Below are 19,124 nucleotides of genomic sequence, written 5' to 3'. Positions count from 1 at the left end.
CTTTTTTAAAAGTTTACAGTGGAAAGTCAACACGGTCAAAAGAATGATTGATCTTACAGAAATGTAGGTCTACCTCACATTTCCCTTTTGAAGCCTCAGTGATTTATGACTAGGGAAACATACAGTACTGGTGTACAGTACTGAGACTTCTGAGGTTCTGTTCACTAAATGCATCAACCTGATGACCTTTCAGAGTAACCTTAGTCAAATCTCCACAATCCTGGAAGTGCTAAATGGTATTACTCTTTAATAGAAGCAACAGACAGCTGAGCTCTTTTTTTATTGAAATAATGCAACATTTTTACATCAAAATTTAAACATGAAAACAGACAAAAAGCAGTAAAACATGTTTGAGAAAATAACATACAAGAACCAAATCACCTCCAAAAGTACCAACTCATCAGAATGGAGCTCCTTTTCCCATGATTCATACCCACACAGATGAACCAAGCAGACGTGCTTTGGTGCTTACAGCAGACCTAGACATTATACAATGAGCAAGGATTTCCTTCACATTACTACCATACAGGATTACTTTTCATCGCTCCCGAAGAAAGGTAGAAAGTGCCCTTTCCCCATATCAAAGTACCTGAAGACATCTCTTTTTTTCATCTGACTTCTACAGTAATGTCTGTTTTAAATATTAGCCTTTGTGCAGTTATGTCACAATTTCAATTCATGATCTTGGAGGTGTGGAAACTTATGAAAATAAATGCAAAATTAGATATAATTTATAATCTCGCACAACATTGTGAAGTTTTTTCTGCTGTTCTCCTCTTAATAACCTGTGCAGCTACAAACCTTAATAAATACCCTGAAAGGTGAACCATTATTTTACGGATAAGGTTGCTATGGCCAGCGGCTTGCTAAGTGTGTGAACATTAGCTTCAACACTGGTGATAAACACTGGCATAACAAAGAAACTCTCCAATTTGAAGTCTGAAGAGAGACAACGGTAACAAGAATCCTGTAGCCAGACTGGTTAGTGAGGCAAGTTCCACCTCAAAAGCTTTTTCTAATTACTGTTCTGTACCACTGACATTAATATGAGACATTGTCCCAACTGCAGATACATGAGAGTGGAATAAGTGACTGCCTGTGTACATGTGATTTGTGTACTGGTGTTTGTGTACTTGTGTGTGCCAACTGATAAATGCTAAATTAATTTCAAATAATCCATATTTTCCCAAAGGTAATACTGTGATTTCTGCTATAGACCCAGTAAAGAGTCTGCAAGGGATAGATATGGCTGAGTAAGACCGAAAAGGGGATCTCAAGCTCACAAATACATTGCATCTTTAATGGCACTAGCTACAACTTTCATGACTTCCGTTTATGAGGGATAGCACATGCAATTTGGCAAAAAGTGAGTTTCAGCTCTACAGAAAACGTCCCTTTTCAAATAAACTTAGGTCATGACTTTGACAAGGCAACATCTAGAAGCAGAGTTAATTTATAGCATTTAACAGATACAGCAACTAGCTGTGCCTGTGATACATATGGAGTGCAAGTACAAAACCACATGATGATTTGATATACTGTTGTTGAATAAATACGATTTAGGGAACTCTAAAAAAAATACAACCTAAGAATCTCATGTACCAATGAGTCATGGTTTGAGCAACACAGTTTCAAGTCCCTGTTTTCCCAATAACTTATTTTCCATTTTCACAACAATCCATTCACACAGAGGCCAATCATGTCCAATCCTGGCAAGGTTAGCAGTATAGAGTTTTACAGAGCAAATCAGTCCACAAAATTAAATAATAAAAAACTTGAATAAGCAATTCTCAGGAAGATGCAAGTGACAAAAAACAATTCCATTACCTATATACATAAATTAAATTAAATCAAAATCAAACAGTACAAAAACAATTAATTGATGAAAACACTCATCAGGAAGGCATCGACTTTCTTTCGAAGAGGGGCCCCCCCCAAAAATCTGCTCTTTAAAACTGTAAACAGCCAACAGATATTCTGCATCGTTCCCTTTACAAAATAAACAAAACACCTCTAAGGTTTTATGCTTTCTTGCGTTGTCGTCGTTGTGCGGAGACATTCAAAGAGAGAGAGAAAGAGAGAGATATTAGTTCAGGTGGACGGGAGAATGGGGAGTCCCTCACACTCTCAGCAGGTCCTCATCGCTGTCATCCTGGGGCTCTTGTTGTTTCCTGTGGGGGGGTCTGTCGCCACGGTGAGGCTTGGCCCTTCCCCTCCTCCCCCTGTCCTCCAGGAGCCCCACCAGGTCCTCATCACTCTCCTCCTCCAGCAGGGCGCTGCGGAGGGGTCCTGAAGTGCGGGTCCTGGAGCTCGAGGGCCGTAGAGTGGTCCGACCACCGTGGACACGCACCCCGGGGACAGATAGGACCTCGTCCTCACTGTCCTCCTGCTCGTCCAGGGAGAAGGAGCGCAGGGCGTCGCCGTTGACGGGCTTGGTGGTGATGTGGCCGTTCTCCTGGCCCTCCTTCCCGAGGCGAGAGGACATGGCTGGGGCCTCCATCTCCTCCATCAGCCACTCCATCTCATCGTCCCCTCCCTCATCATCCATGGTCACCTGCAGGGACAAACAGACAGACAGGGGAGAAGATTCAGCACTGGGAACTCACCACACCATCATTGACATGGAATCAATTACTTTAAAATATAAACAGAATTGAAGAGACTATATACTGTAGCTGGTTGGTTTGATCTGTACTACAGGGTTTATTGGTGTGGATACCTTGGAGTATTTATAAGAAACAGGGTTTCCTCTCCTGCAACATCCAATCACTTTCTGTATAACCAGCTCCCTGGAAATAGAAAAGATTTAGGAAAAGATGAAAAGAAATAGGATGCATGTACCATATGACCAAAACACACTGAAGCTGTATTCAAATTAGTATCTATAGCCCCTATGCTAGTGGCCCCTAAGCGAGATGTCTCTACCTCCTCTCTCGTTTGTGCAGTAGCAGAACCAGCAGACAGATGGTCAGCACAACCAATAGCACACTCAGGACCGCCCCCACAGCCTGGCTCCTCCCAGACAAGGCCCTATGGTCCTCCTCTCCGTCATCATCAGTCTGCTTGGACTCGGAGGTGTCCACAGTTCTGTACGGCACACCAGACAAAATGTCACACCTCTACCTTATACAGCATCTTTCATTCAAATTCAAAGTCCAATTCAATGTATAGACTGGTAATAGAATTAACAGCTCTGGGTCGCTTTCAATAGACACAAATAGAAGAAAGCACTTTAAAGCTGAAAAGCATTTTTATAGGCCAACTTCAGGTAGTACTTCCTGTTTCAAAGCATTTTCTCCTTTTTTGAAAGAACTGAACACTATCCTGATATCTGTGTGTCGAGTTGTTGACTCACACTAGGCCACAGACAGTGGAGGTGTGCCAGATGAAGAGGTACTGGCATCCGTCCGTCTCCAACAGAAACTCTGGGATGCCCTCCCCGGCTGAGGGGTTACATTGGAACAAGATGGCCGACGACACCGTATTGGAATTGTCCCGCATACACACAGACTCCGATGGGACCAGCACGTCCAGGTTACCACCTGAGGAGAAAGAGTCCATCCGTCAATCACAAGCAGCTTAATGGAGTGACCTCGTTGAGTCATTGACGTCAATGTAAGTATACTTGATTACCAATTACTGTATCTTGTGAGTGATGTTGACATCCGTCTGATCTTTAATAAGTGCAAGGTGAGGCACTGAGGATGTTCAACACCACGCTCCAAACACACCCATATTGTATTCCCCAAAGGCCCAGACCACTTTGGAGTAAACCTGTGTCTAGCTCGCGTCTTACCTTTGATGTAGTACTTGGCCTTGCTGGAGGAGCCGATCTTCCTACTGTAGTCCCCGTTGATCTTCACCTGGCAGATGTTGGCCCCGAGACACATGGAGAAGGAGCTGTCGGTGATGCCTGACAGCTGAATGTCATAGATGTACTTGTCCCCATTGGAGCGAATGTCCCCAGAGGCCTGGTGGAGCCTACAGTGGACAGACGGACAAAAAACCTGGCCTGAGTACATTCATAAAAGGCTTATTTTATCTTCCCTCTAGTACATTTTTAAATGTTTGTTTTATGTTCCCTGCTGCAACTGTAGAGAGGTTCAATTGCATCAGAGGCCCACTGGTGTTGTAATAGGCATTCAGGCAGTTAAGAGGCCAGAGCAACATTTGACCGTTTATGACATAAGAGGCTTGACCCATAGAGATCATATTAAATTACTAGAGGCGTTGTCATAAACCCTCAAAGTTCCACAATGGGGCCAAAATGGCAGCCATCTTAGTCAGGGAGAAATCCAAAACCAGTCTAATTGGAATGAATGGCAGTAGAGGCATAGGTGATGTATTTCCTGCTTTTACTTATGCAGGAAAATAAAAGTAAGGCATGTGATATATCAGAAATTTGGTGGAATTATAAATATGGTTTATATAGATTTTATTCACAATTTTTGTATAAATAGTCTCTAGAATATATGTAAACAGACCATAAATATCACAGATTTTGTTTTCTTGTAAAGCCGTGAGTGCTATTATATGATTATTTGTTGCATTTCAACTTGTCAAAGTCCTGTCATCAACTGATTTGAGCCAGTGTATGGCTGTGAATTGACTGCATTGTTTGAATGGAATGTTGGCTTATTGGGAGTTAAATTTGAAACATTTATGGAATCATTCCTCTAAAACAGGTTGGCTGGCTAGCTAGCGGGTTAATACACATACAGTGAAAATAAATGATTCACATTCATGACACATAAATGACACAATATCTTTTCACAGCACTGGCAAAACCATAGTTGACCAGCTCTCTGACAAACATGGCTGATCTTTGGACCATCATAAGAAGGTTCATCTCCATTCTAGTATTCTAATTCTATGCTTTGACCTATGATCTCAATGACCTGGAAGATAACATGTTTAAAAAAACAAAAAAACATGTTTTCGGCTCAGCACATGAACTTGACTCATAACAGGTGTGAATATAATATGGTCAGGGTTAATTGTTTAACTCTAGCTGTATGACCATTACAAAAAAAGACTGCAGATTTTTTTCTATACTGGTCCCCCATGGGAATCAAACCTACAACCCTAGCGTTGCAAGCACCATGCTGTACCAACTGAGCTACACGGGACTAGAATGGAGAGGTGGCCTGGGTTGTTGTGACAATAAAGTTGGTTGATTGAACTGTGTTGGTGGTGAGAGGTGTCACCTGTAGTAGAGGGCCCCCAGGCTGAAGTTGGCCCCTGTATCGGGGACTTTGATGGTTCCGTTGACCATCACCACCTCACGTTGTTGAGCAGCGCATGCCGCACGAGTCTCCCAGCCCAGCACAAACTCACACGAGGCTTCATCCACGCTAAGCACAGAGACACAGACATTTAGTCAGAGAGTGTGTACAGTATGTGTGTCTGTGTGAGCGTTAACAGAAATCCTTGAAAGAGCGACAAATGAATGGAAAAGCTGAACTACAAAAATAAACATGAAGTACAAGACTTTAAATGGACATTTCAATTGTAAATTTTCAACTACAAAGGAGGTTAAAGTGCCTCTTCAACTTGATCATTCAGTAACTTTTCCTAGTATTGTAGCGTTGAATAAATTTGTTTTGCCCTCAGGTCTACATTTTAGTTGCTGACTGGAGGCTAGCTGGCTTTCCTCTGTAGGAGAGATGGCCAGGTCCCAGATCTGTTTGTGCTGTATAGCCAACAACCATAGCAGTTGGTTATATGTCACAAACAGATCTGGGACAAGGCTACAGGCGAGGAGGCTCTCCCAAGCTAACTGCTTACAGCCCACTCACCTCAGCAGCTTGGGCTGGCCTATATTAGGACCACATGTCAGCTGGACCACTGTCTTGGCCTTGAGGCTGTTTCCACACACAGTGTCTCCCATGGTGTAGCTCACTAGGATCTTCTTATCTGGGAGAGGGAGGGTTGGTTAAGGTTGAGGCAATATGTCTATCACAGCTTATTTTAGTGGGTTGGGACACAAACACACAAGCTGAAGAACAATGTGAAACGTAACACATGGCATTCCAATTTTGAAAGAGTTCCCTCCAGTCCTGCTAAGGTGTGGGTGTGAGGAAGCTGTAAGACCCACCAGAGACGGCCATCTTCTGGGTGTAGACACGGCCCAGGGTTTGGGTCTTACCCTCGCTGGTCCTCCGGCACACCGTGGCTCCCTCAGGGCAGTCTGGCAGGCCCCCATGGATCCCCTGGCACAGGTTGATATAGTACCTGGAGATAGCACAGTCAAGCTAAAGTTCAAATAGGTTTTTTTCTAACAGCTTGCCACTACTGTGCATGTTCACTCATCATCAAGTTGTACAGAGGGAGAGAAAGACAGAACGGGAGAGGAGTAGGAGGGAGAGAGGAAGATATAGAGAAGGAGTAGGGAAAAGCTAAACATACGCCATTTTGTTGTGGCTGAACTTCCAGGGCTCTGTGAGAGAGGAGAGGGTGCGCAGGTCGTAAGTTTGGTGCTGGTTCACCAGCTTACACTCCATCTTCTTGGGTGGGCATACAGTCGTGGTTCTCCACTGGAAGGTGGCAGCGCAGCCTCCTGTCTCACTGAGAAGCTCTGGGGTGCCGTGGCCGGCTGACTGGTCACAGGTGAACAGGATGGACGACTGCCTCTTCCCTGTAACTGAGAGGGAGACAGCACACAGCAGTATTGCGCACAGTTAAGTCCAGAGCCAACTCTGTTCCACATTATACAAGATCGCCTACAAGCATTGCTTCGACCAGTAATTACCATTAGCGCAGAATCCCCATTTCCTGTCCTTGTTAAAGTCGCTGGTGGTGGCACACCAGAGTCTCCCACCGATCTTGCCCTCGGTTGTACACGCTGTGTACGACTTCTTCAGGACGTTAAAGGGAAACACGCACACCTCCTCATTTTCAGTCACTGAAAAGGAAAACATGTACATCAATAAAAAAACAGCACTATATTTTGTCTGAAATGAGCTTCACTTTGGGATACAACACCACAAAAGGTTGATAAACACCTCATCAAGGCATCATAGGTTGCATCTTAAATAACACCATATATATATGTGTGTCATTAGCGACTTGGTCATAGACTCAGAGGCAGGACTGACTGAGAACTGTCTAACCTGCTGGGCAGATGTCTCCTCCTCCGTACTGCATAATGACAGCCTGCTCTTCATGTTTGTAGTCCATAGTCATGGCCTGGCTAATGCCATAGGAGAATGCTGATCCGCCCGGCGACTGCACACACACTGCACTGTTCTTACATTTGGGGTCCGCCACCGCCCCACACACATTGATCTTATAGGTCTCTGAACCGACGCCGGGCACCTGGAAGAGAAAGACAAAGGGTATCAACAAGGATGAAAGGCATCATGAAAAAGAAGAATAACTACTTAGAAAGAAAGCCCTGTCCACCTAATACATGGACAACTATGTGTTAATGCATAGATTAGCTAAGTAGCTATAATAGAAGTAGGTATATCGAGGGTAAGAGGCCACATATGGTCAACCCACCTGGATCTCCCCAGAGAGGGGTGAGAGGTCAAAGGTGAACTGCAGCTGTGAGTCAGTTAGGTTACAGACACTGGTCTGAGTGGCATCAGGACAGACCAGCAGAGTGGCCCACTCAAACACATACATACAGTCCTGCTTCCTGATCATCTGGGGCGAGCCCTGGGGGGACAGGAAAGAGGCTTTCATTCTGCAAAGGCATTACTTCTATTTTTGCCATCTTTCAACAGAAGAACCATCAGTGAGAAAAGACGACAATGAAAGGAAAGGTCTCTAATATATAGACACTCCATGTGTGAAACCTGTGGTACTGACCAGCTCCAGGCCTCTCTGGCAGGTGAACAGGATGGTGGAAGTGTAGTTCTGGGTGGAGTCAGAGGGGCAGGTGGTGGTGCTGTTGAAGGTGATTGACACCTCATTGGTCATGCTGTTGAACTCCGGGGTGGAAGTGATTCGACCAATGTCCTGTTAGCAGGAGAGAGACACAGAGAGAGAAATCCTTGAGCATGCTGGTTTGTAAACACAGAGGGAATATTATTAAAGAGTCTTCATTTCTGCTGTGTGCGTGTTGGGGTGTGCATGCATTTCTCTGCGTGTGACTCACTACAGGGGGCCCCTCGTAAGGGTCCATGCAGACAGCGGCCCCTGGGGGACAGGTGACCCCAGGGATGGGGTTGAGGGGCTGGCAGATGTTGATGTAAAAGTCAGGGGACTGGTCCTTGTCCACCAGGTCCTCGTCTGTGGCCATGTAGTAGCCCGTCACATGGATCAGAGGAGTCAGGTCGATGAGGGTAGAGCCGTTCAGGACTGAACACTTCACCTATGGAAACATCATGAAAGAGAGAGACGATGGGGGCTAGCAAAGAAAAAAGATAAATCAGATGTTTACATATTAAAGAGCCTTTTAGATATAATACACCCAATACAGTATACCAAATTTGAATAGAAAGTTAACAGCTGTTGGTTGAGATCTGAACACCTCAATAGGATGTCAGTTGAGGTAATTCCTCAAGATGTACCATTCAGCAGATGAAACGTTATGTATTAAGAAAATCTTTGTCACCTGGGTAAAGGAGCACATCCATGTAGTTTGGTTATTCAACACAGACAGTCAGTTAACATCAGTAACAATAGATGAGCAGCACATTGACTTGTTTGAAATGACTTTACATCAAGGGCTCACTGGTTGCCGGATATGTATGGCATGACTGGTAAGCACTATTAAAGAAATTCCACCTATCAATCAGGGGCTAGGTAATGCAAATTGCCATATTACTTACGTCTATCCAATCTTTTCAGTTATACTCAGTCTAGGGAGTATGAGGCTACGGGTTGTTTTGGAATTGGGAAAAAACACTTGTAATTACCTGCTGTTCGCACACCAGGGGCGTGTGCCAGGAGAAGAAGTGTGTGCACGTGTTCTTGTCGGAGTCCACCAGTACTGGCCCCGTGCTGGCCTCTCCGTGGGCCTTACACACAAAGCTGATGATACTTTTGTGTGTGATGGCGGGGTTGACTGCACACACAGCCCCGCCCTCATAGGTCAGTTCCACCACCTGGTCCAGGTATGACAGCTTCCTGCTGGCCCGCCCGCCACTCAGAGCACTTTTGGGCTCCTTGATACACACACCTGCACCTTCACACACAAACAACTACTTTACCATAAGCAACTGAACAGACTGTCTACGTCGATCAAACTCAAGTCTACACCCTCAATTTCGCGAATTTTTGCACAAGGATTCAGTTTTTTTTTATATATATTTATTTTGTATTTCACCCCCTTTTTCTCCCTACTTTCGATCTTGTCTCATCGCTGCAACTCCCCAAAAGGCTCGAGAGGCGAAGGTCGAGTCATGCGTCCTCCGAAACATGACCCGCCGAACTTAGCATCTTAACACCCGCCCGCTTAACCTGGAAGCCAGAGGAGGAAACACCGTTCAACTGATGACCGAGGTCAGCCTGCAGGCGCCTGGCCCGCCACAGAGTCGCTAGACCGCGATGAGCCAAGTAAAACCCCCCCGGCCAAACCCTCCCCAAACCCAGACGACGCTGGGCCAATTGTGCACCGCCCTATGGGACTCCCGATACAGTCCAGGATCGAACCCGGGTCTGTAGTGACGTCCGGGTCTAAGGCACGTGATGCAGTGCCTTAGACCACTGCGCCACATTTTTTTGTTCGCTTTTTTCATTTCAAAATGTCTCATGTGAATGCTTGAATGTCTTTGAATATCTATTTCTCTTCTCCCAGGAAGGTAACATATTGGAGAACTAGCCTCACAGTCCTGAGTCTAAAGCAGAGCCACAGACCGATTACAAAATACCGCTGAATAAACTAACATCGTCTAGAAGAGTCTGCTTAATTTCTACACAGTCGTCTTGGGACCCGTCTGGCCCATGGCTCAGTAAGCTGATCACTGCTGGATGGCAGACACATTGGCAGGCCTGTTGATTGATTCCTGCAGGGATCTGGCTTTGACCAGTATTAGAGCTTTCCCAGCCAACCCAGAGCTTGTGAGATAGAATATGGTCTTACCTGTGTCTGGTCCACAGCCTGCGTTGGCCAGTTCCCCACACACGTTGAGCCTGAACATCTTCCTAGGGTCTAGGTTGTTATACACAGTGTAGCCTCCCTCCTGGCTTAGTTCATTCAGGTCAAAGAGGTGGCCTGGGTTCAGGAGGGCAACACAGTACACACACACACACACACACACACACACACACACGTGTCCAAATTTTTTTTTTAACTATAGCACATGGAGGAGTTTCTCAGTAACTCTTTGCGGTCGTGTGCTTGACTACTGCACCAAGATTCTATGAGAATGATAATGATAATCAAGAATGATAATCATACTAACTGCAAATACTTTAGTGCAGGCAGCGGTCTTTCAGTGGCTGTGCGTGGGAATGGCACTCACCGGTGACTGGATTGGTGACTCTGCAGTCGCCATGCTGGCTGCTGTTGAGGGGGCAGGCGGCTGCAGTGAACCACACAAAGGTATAGACACAGTCCTCTATGGCCATGATTAGGGTTGGTCTTGAGTCCTGGGGCAGAAACGTCTACTCAGTTACATTTTATTCATTTAGCAGACACTCTTATCCAGAGGGACTTACAGTAGTGAGTGCAATCATTTTCATACTGGTCCCCCGTGGGAATCGAACCCACAACCCTGGCATTGAAAATGCCATGCTCTACCTATTGTGTGTGTGCATATCTGTGCGTGGGCATATTTGTGTTTATGCGTAATTGTGTGTGTGTGTGTGTGTGTGTGTGTGTGTGTGTGTGTGTGTGTGTGTGTGTGTGTGTGTGTGTGTGTATCTGCATGTGTGTGATGTCTATAATCCCTTACCACTTTGTCCCGGTCACATTTGAAGCGTATGATGGTGCTCTTATTCCTCTGTCCACCGGAACACATCTCTCCGTTGGTGTACTTGAGTACAAGGATGTTCTGGTCCCACTGTGGGGCAGACTCGGCCTCTCCCAGACTCACATAATGCTCCCCACTCTTCAGACAGGACGCTGCGTTGGACGGACACTTCCAGGAGCCTACAACATGAGGAGAGGAAAGAAATATGTATCCCATGGTTCAGAAGGTGAGCATAATTGCATAAGACTTTATGAGAATGTTGATATTTGTTCACACAAATGGGGAAATAAAAAGGATATAGGCGCCACCGGTGTCCTTCATTTAAAGGATGCTGGTGTTGAGGATAGGCACTTACCCCCCTGTTGCACCAGAGACTTGCAGACATTGATGTAGTAGCGCTCCTGTTTCCCAGTGCTGGGCTCCACCACCCAGTTTCTGGTGTTCAGGGCCAGAGAGGAGAGGTCGTACGACTTTCCATTAGAATCTCTGTGGAAGAATAAAGATAGGAGACAATCAGTCATTGTCTGGGAGAAAGAGGTTGTGGATGGAAGAGGGCTCCCAGAATAGAATAGAATAGAATATGACTATGCGTACTGGTAAGAGCAGCTGGTAGTTTTGACAGGGATACAGGCAAGAGCTGTACGCCAGGTAAAGAGATAGGTGCACTCTGCAGTCTCCTTGATAAATTCTGGCACCCCCTATAGGCAGAAACAACACAAAACAACCCGAGTAACTACCACATCCAAACACACTTTGGGACAAGCAGAGAAGTTGCATTAGAGGTTTCCTCTTTCGCTTCGCTCAGACTCACAGGGTTCATTTTAGGATGACAGGAGAAATAGATAGCTGTGGATCTCTGATAGATCCTATGGCAGGTCTCCCCACCAGTGTAGTTGAGTACCAGCTGTTCTCCAACATAGCTCAGAGTCTGTGAGGCCATGCCTAATACATTATAAAACAAAAGCAACATGCCTGAGGTTTTTGATCAGTTACTAACAAACCAAAACCAAAGCTTTTTTAAAGACCAAGTATTTTATACAGGTTTACATACCGGCAATTCTGTGGGTGCTGCCTTCCACCTGACAGACTGACACCTGGTCACTGCCTGTGTCTTTGGTTGTGCAGATCCCTTTCTGAAGCCCCCCGCAGACAGAGAAGTGGTACTGGTACTGGCCACTCTTCACCATGTAGTCCTTCCCTGACAGGGAACTCATGTCAAACATGTAGCCACTTCTGGGGTCCTTGACTTTACAGTTTTCACCTGCAGGAGTCAGGGAGAGGAGAGTTAACTTGAGCATGATGATGACACTAGTGGAGAGAAGTAACAGTCTTAGTCAGAGCCACAACATTAAAACATGGCAGCCTCTTCTTTCAAGCCTACCCTGAGCACTGGTGAGAGGGCATGCCTCGGAGGTTCTCCAGATGAACACATATTCACAGCCGTCTTGGCGGTCAAAAACAGGAGAACCCTATTAGTAAAGGAACCAACCAAGAAAAATATAGGTATTAGGAGGGGAAATATATGGTAATAGGATCAGTAACATCAAGTAAAATTTCACACAGATTCCTGCCATTGATATGTACACCAACTCTATGGCCATAACATGGAAGAGCATTCCCATAGAGAACAAGATGCGTGTATTTTACTCACAGGGTTGTCGTCACACTGGAAGATGATACGTGTGGAGTAGTGGTCTGTGTCACAGCGGTCCCCGTTGAGGTAGACGATGCTGATGGAGCCGTCAGAGGCCACCTGGGGGCTAGACTGGACGTAGCCCAGGTTCACACCTTTACCCTCCATGGTGCCACATGCACCCAAGAGGCCCGCTGCAGATGCACACATAGAGGCATGTACAGGAGTTAAAACACAAAGCTAAAAATTGTCAGGAGTAATGCTAAACTGATGGTACAGCACAGAGGTATTCCTCCTCATTGGCTGGCATATCAACATAGGCTCATGGTGTGTGACTCACCGGGGCAGCCCTGGACTGGAGGCAGAGGTTTACACACGTTGATGAAGAAGCTGCGTTTCTTAGCCTGTTCAGCCGTGTCGATGGCCACCCAGGGACTGTCTTCACTGTCTCTGCTCAGGTGACTCAGGTCATACTCGTTACCATGGGAATCTAAAATGGAAGGACAAACAACGTCTTTCAATTAATGAAAATACCCATTTCTATGACCAGAGTTTAAGGTGGATAGAGTGATATACGCCTCGTTAGAGACGTACTGAAGACATCCATACTGTTTTGAAGACATTGACAGTGTTGTTCCTACCAGTGATTTGACAGTCCACAGGGGCAGGGATGCATGCCAGGGCTGTGGAGAACTCAAATAAGACATCATGGGTGACGTGTGTAGATGAGCTGAGCTCTTCTCGGACCAGTTTCAGAGTGCCAGGGTGGGCGTCCTGGTCACACACAAAACTAATGGTGAAGGTGTCCCTGGTGCCTGGGGGAGAACGGAGGAATCAGGACAGTTATCAGACCAAATGCTTATGAACTGACTCATTAAAAAGGGATTTTCCAGAGGATTGAAAACTAATTTTTTTTTTTTTTTTAAACCTCTCGTTTTGGACTCAACATGTCAATGTATGGCTCATACATGCATAATAAACAATCTACAGTCCTCTTCCAGCGGAAAAAGGTACAGAATCCTTACATTCTAACCTGACATCATTTCGCGCATGAGATCTATGTTCTCGTTCCTGTCATGTAATAAACTTGCGCTCTGAAGCAAGAGTGTTGCTTTACCAAGGAGAGGAGGTAACATGGACATCTTACTACTACAAAGGGAGGCTTACTGGATATCCTATCTAAAAACATTGACCCCTAGTGGTCTGAATATTGACTTTGATCTCAGGCCCTTATGAACAAGTCCTATAAATGGATATATTCTTTCTACAGCTTATTAGCGTACACCTAATATGTTCCCCTGTTGATGATGCTCATTATACATTAAGGTTGAACCAAAAGATTATGTGAAATTTAATTAAACAATAATGTATGTTGATGCTAATATGATGTACAATATTCCATTATGTTTCTATATGATAACAATATCGTAATATATTTAATATGCCATAAACTATTATATATATATATATATTTTTTTAAGCTTCACTAATTCATTTTAATTAACTTAAATCATTATGACACACCCTCACTATTGTCATTGGTTGCACTAATTGCACTGTTTGTCTACATAACCTGGTTCAAGTATTCACTATGCCTTCACAAGTGATGCCGAAACGTTGGTAAATACCCATTAAATTGCTGGCAGTTTATATATGGAGTGTGCGACTTTCTTTCGCCGTTAGTCAAACACAAACACATTTTTCTGGGTGTGCGCCAGCTCATGTTTTTTAAAGATGGCATTGTAGCCACACAAATACATTGAGAAGATAATTGTCAACCAATCCCAAACGTGATGGACAATGTTGATTGGCAGGTGGAATGATGTCCAATGAGGTTGCAAGGTTAAAGTGGGAGGAGGGATCAGGTCGGCCCAGTATTGTCCAATGAGGTTGCAGGGTGAGCTCAACATGCACACCACATTGTTTTTTTAACTCTCTTTTGGTACACCTTACAGAGGCTCAAGAACAATGACGTTGTAGACAATTGTACACCATTTTGGCCTGTTTTGGCTCATGAGCGCTACTTTCAAAACTACTGGCGGAAATTATACAAAACTTCTGGCAAATCTCTTTAAGTCAAAGAATGTTTGAGAAATGCAGGATATAGCATGCAAAAAAATATGGATTCCATTTCTTAGGCAGCAATGCTAATATTGCTGTAATGTGCAACTCTATTATATAACACTGTGTGTACGATGATTTTTGTGCAAATTATGCATTTATGTCGAAGGGAGCAGCCGTGTTGATTGAAGATAACTGGGTCCATTGACTGTACCTGTAGGCCTGTCCAGGTCTCCTTTGTATGTGAGTGTGAGCAGGCCGTCAGTAGAGTACTGTAGAGATCTCTCCACTCCCACAGGACCAACAACCAGGTCATGGTCCAGCTCACAGCCAGCTACAGGCTTCCCCTGGTCCTTCCCACACTCTGCCACCTCATCACAGATATTCACCTGGGGGGGGGGGGACGACGACAGTGTCATATAGTCAGGCACAGTGCCCAAAAACACTACTACACAAACAATGTGTACATTTCACTGCAACAGAAGTCAACTCAGGAACTGGAAGCCAGAGCTAGCCTGGGAAATGGATTCACTTTAGTTGATTTTATGACATATTTGACAGGGACGATGGACATTAGTCAACATTTCTGGGAATGTGCCATTTCTGCTATGCAGGCCAGAGGCTACAACCTGCCACTGTGTGGAGAAGTTAAAAGGAAACAGAACTAAAACTGCTTGGATATGCATCGATCCCCGGGTCAATTTTTTACGCGGACCCCAAACTGATCCAAATCTGTCAGAAAATCGATTCAAGCGTTACAAATTGGCGGTTCACCATTTTTTTTTTTAGCTCATATTACTTTCTTTCTACATCCCGAAAATACAATATTTTTTTGTGACAAATGATATGTCCTCTCCTTCAGTGTCAAACTAAGCATGTAAATGTGTTGACAGTCATTGATCTACAAGTCAATTTGCATGCCGAACAACCCAGGCAATATCAGTAGCCTAGTCAAACTGCACACTGCTTCATGCACTCACCAACGAGAGGTAGGCCGCAAGTCACCTTCAGCATTCAAATGTTTGTAAAATGGCGCAATTTTAGGTTTTATTCGTTGAGTGACAACCAATGTTATTGCTAGGTTATTGTTTTCAAATACCTAGTTGAAAATGGTGTTTTACCAGACTAAAGTAGCCTAAGCAAGTGACGGAGACACGACTCATCTGGCTTTATAGCATACCTCTGGGGTGTCAAACTTATTCCATGGAGGGCCTAGAGTCTGCAGGTTTTTTTTTTTTCTTCTTCCAATTAAGCCATAGACAACCAGGTGTGGGGTGTAATTAGTGACCGTAATAAATCAATCAAATACAAGGGAGGAGTGAAAACCCGCAGACACTCAGCCCTCTGTGGAATGAGTTTGCCATGTGGCATACCTGCTGATCGACTCATCTGGCTATATACTGTAGGCTACCTGCTGATCGGGGCTTAGGGTAAATTAGATTTTATTTTGATTGTTCGGGTTCACCATCAGCAATCATTTTTGCTTTAAACCTCTACAGGATCGGTGTCCCCCTGCGGGACGGTTGAGCTAATGTGCGCTAATGTGATTAGCATGAGGTTGTAAGTAAAAAGAACATTTCCCAGGACATAGACATATCTGATATGGGAAGAAAGCTTATATTATTGTTAATCTAACTGCACTGTCCAATTTACAGTAGCTATTACAGTGAAAGAATACCATGCTATTGTTTGAATTGAGTGCAGTTTTGAACATGAAAATGTAATAATAAAACAATTAGGCACATTTGGGCAGACTTGATACAACATTTTGAACAGAAATACAATGGTTCATTGGATCAGTCTAAAAAGTTGCACGTGAACTGCTGCCATCTAGTGGCCAAAATCTAAATTGAACCTAAACTGGAATAATATATTGTGGCCTTTCTGTTGCATTTCAAATATGGAACAAAAATAAAACTATATTATCTTTTACCAGGTCTAATGTGTTATATTCTCCTACGTTAATTTAACATTTCCACAAACTTCAAAGTGTTTTCTTTTAAATGGTATCAAGAATATGCATATCCTTGCTTCAGGTCCTGAACTACAGGCAGTTAGATTTGGGTATGTCATTTTAGGCAAAAATGTAAAAAAAAAAAAAAAAAATGGGTCCGATCCACAATATGTGTACAGTTCCAGTTAAAAGTTTATAATAAGTGTTTTTCTTTATTTTTACTATTTTCTACATTGCAGAATAATAGTGAACACATCAAAACTATGAAATAACATATGGAATCATGTAGTAACCACTTTTCTTTTTACAAATCAAAATATATTTAATATTTGAGATTCTTCAAAGTCGCCACCCTTTGCCTTGATGACTGCTTTGCACACTCTTGGCATTCTCTCAACCAGCTTCACCTGGAATGCTTTTTCAACAGTCTTAAAGGAGTTCCCACATATGCTGAGCACTTGGTGGCTGCTTTTCCATCACTCTGTGGTCCAACTCATCCAAAACCATCTCAATTAGTTTGAGGTCGGGGGATTGTGAAGGCTAGGTCATCTGATGCAGCACTCCATCACTCTCTTCCTTGGTCAAATAGCCCTTACACAGCCCGGAGGTGTGTTGGGTCATTGTCCTGTTGTAAAACAAATGAGTCCCACTAAGCGCAAACCAGATGGGATGGAGTATCACTGCAGAATGCTGTGGTAGCCATGCTGGTTAAGTGTGCCTTGAATTCTAAATAAATCACTGACAGTGTCATCAGCAAAGCATCCCCACACCTCCTCCATGCTTCACGGTGGGGACCACACATGCAGAGATCATCCATTCACCTACTCTGCGTCTCACAAAGACACAGCATTTGGAACCAAAAATCTAAAATTTGGACTCATCAGACCAAAATACAGATTTCCAACGGTTGTGTGTCCATTGCTCATGTTTCTTGGCACAAGCAAGTCTCTTCTTCTTATTGGTGTCCTTAAGTAGTGGTTTCTTTGCAGCAATTAGACCATGAAGGCCTGATTCACGCAGACTCCTCTGAACAGTTGATGTTGAGATGTGTCTGTTACTTGAACTCTGTGAAGCATTTATTTTGGTCTGCAATCTGAGGTGCAGTTAACTCTAATGAACGTATCCTCTGCAGCAGAGGTAACTCTGGGTCTTCCATTCCTGTGGCAGTCCTCATGAGAGCCAGTTTCATCATAGCACTTGATGATTTTTGCAGCTGCACTTGAAAAAGGTCAGCACATTGACTGACCTTCTTGTATTAAAGTAACGGACTGTCGTTTCTCTTTGCCTATTTGAGTTGTTCTGCCATAATATGGACTTGGTCTTTTACCAGATAGGGCTATCTTCTGTATACCACCCCGACCTTGTCACAACACAACTGATTGGCTCAAACGCATTAAGGAGAGAAATTCCACAACTTAACAAGGGACACCTGTTAGTTGAAATGCATTCCAGGTGACTACCTCATGAAGCTGGTTGAGAGAATGCCAAGAGTGTGCAAAGCTGTCATCAAGGCAAAGCGAGGCGACTTTGAAGAATCTCAAATCTCAAATATATTTTGATTTGTTAAAAAAAAGTGGTTACTACATGATTCCATATGTGTTATTTCATAGTTTATGTCTTCACTATTACTCGACAATGTAGAAAATAGTAAAAATAAAGAAAAACCCTGTAATTAGTAGGTGTGTCCAAACTTTTGACTGGTACTGTACATGGTCATTTTTAGACACACAGGGTCAAGTTGATCATTTCATAACGAGGACAACAATCACTTTTTCTACACTCACTGCGTGGTCCATGTGGGAGAAAAGGAAACTTCCAAACGGTCTGCCATTTGATTTTGAAACAGGGGTGAAGTCCAAAGTTGTGCTATATATTCATTGGCTATATCATAGCTAATTTGTAAAGATAAATATTGATACATTACTAGCTCAAACCCTTTTAATCTGGAAAAATGTAAAATTATTTAGTGGATGTGGTGATTTCAGGGTGGTAGATGCCCAGTTTCATCACAACCACACACAGAGAGAGGTCAGCGCAGAGAGATCCAGCTGAATTTAGAATGGAAAATGAATGCGTTTATATAACAAATGTTAGTGCATCGAATCGTATCTCACTGATTTGTACTTCTAATCAAACTGAACGGTTTCAAACTAAAACGTATCGTTCCTGTATGGTATCTGAGCCCGTGCATCTAGATACATATCGAATCATCTTGAAAGGGACAGGTGAACATGCCCAGTGACTTACCACGAAGGTTTTCCCATTCCCCTCAGCCTTGTAGCCAGTCTTAGAGGACAGAGGATGCAGATTGAACTCAAAGCCGGTGTTGGGATCCCTCACAGAGCAGGTCTGACATAGAATAGAACAAAGAAACATTTAAAAATCATTGACGACGCCTCACCAAATCTATAACAGAAGATCTAAAGACTTTTGAGATAAACATTCGCTTCAAGTTGATGTGGAATGCAACAACTCACCTTGTTCTTGTCATCAGCAGTACTGATGGCACAAGCTGCCCCAGTCTCCCACATGAAGTTGGCAGTACAGTTTCCATAATTGAGGAAACGAGGGCCGGACGACTGTAGATACAAATAAATACAGGCACATCTCA

The 19,124-nt window shown here is 43.9% G+C and overlaps 1 protein-coding gene across 2 annotated transcripts in view; it reads right to left on the bottom strand.

Annotated features, from left to right (window-relative positions):
* Window positions 1-261: 261 nt before the first annotated feature.
* The window catches only part of LOC115174818 (cation-independent mannose-6-phosphate receptor-like), a 34,657-nt gene continuing 15,794 nt past the window's right edge, over window positions 262-19,124 (bottom strand). The window contains exons 20-48 of one of the 2 annotated variants that reach the window (XM_029733739.1): window positions 18,991-19,092; window positions 18,761-18,862; window positions 14,774-14,948; window positions 13,140-13,313; window positions 12,839-12,988; window positions 12,517-12,692; window positions 12,247-12,334; window positions 11,917-12,126; window positions 11,677-11,807; window positions 11,460-11,563; window positions 11,221-11,351; window positions 10,848-11,044; window positions 10,416-10,542; window positions 10,034-10,165; window positions 8,868-9,136; window positions 8,105-8,320; window positions 7,816-7,965; window positions 7,504-7,662; window positions 7,113-7,317; window positions 6,752-6,904; window positions 6,409-6,643; window positions 6,098-6,234; window positions 5,799-5,916; window positions 5,208-5,354; window positions 3,797-3,981; window positions 3,356-3,542; window positions 2,926-3,087; window positions 2,720-2,789; window positions 262-2,554 (exon numbers count right to left, since the gene is read on the bottom strand). In XM_029733739.1, the coding sequence (XP_029589599.1) occupies window positions 2,120-2,554; window positions 2,720-2,789; window positions 2,926-3,087; window positions 3,356-3,542; window positions 3,797-3,981; window positions 5,208-5,354; window positions 5,799-5,916; window positions 6,098-6,234; window positions 6,409-6,643; window positions 6,752-6,904; window positions 7,113-7,317; window positions 7,504-7,662; window positions 7,816-7,965; window positions 8,105-8,320; window positions 8,868-9,136; window positions 10,034-10,165; window positions 10,416-10,542; window positions 10,848-11,044; window positions 11,221-11,351; window positions 11,460-11,563; window positions 11,677-11,807; window positions 11,917-12,126; window positions 12,247-12,334; window positions 12,517-12,692; window positions 12,839-12,988; window positions 13,140-13,313; window positions 14,774-14,948; window positions 18,761-18,862; window positions 18,991-19,092 (4,827 nt within the window). In that variant the 3' untranslated portion in view covers window positions 262-2,119. The remainder of the gene's footprint in view (window positions 2,555-2,719; window positions 2,790-2,925; window positions 3,088-3,355; window positions 3,543-3,796; window positions 3,982-5,207; window positions 5,355-5,798; window positions 5,917-6,097; window positions 6,235-6,408; window positions 6,644-6,751; window positions 6,905-7,112; window positions 7,318-7,503; window positions 7,663-7,815; window positions 7,966-8,104; window positions 8,321-8,867; window positions 9,137-10,033; window positions 10,166-10,415; window positions 10,543-10,847; window positions 11,045-11,220; window positions 11,352-11,459; window positions 11,564-11,676; window positions 11,808-11,916; window positions 12,127-12,246; window positions 12,335-12,516; window positions 12,693-12,838; window positions 12,989-13,139; window positions 13,314-14,773; window positions 14,949-18,760; window positions 18,863-18,990; window positions 19,093-19,124) is intronic. The other variant, XM_029733740.1, reaches the window with a different exon arrangement.

The sequence above is a fragment of the Salmo trutta genome, chromosome 35 (genome assembly GCF_901001165.1).
Source record: "Salmo trutta chromosome 35, fSalTru1.1, whole genome shotgun sequence".
Taxonomy (NCBI): Eukaryota; Metazoa; Chordata; class Actinopteri; order Salmoniformes; family Salmonidae; genus Salmo; species Salmo trutta.
Note: the sequence above shows the minus strand (reverse complement) of the source record. Positions and strands in the feature narration are given on the sequence as shown.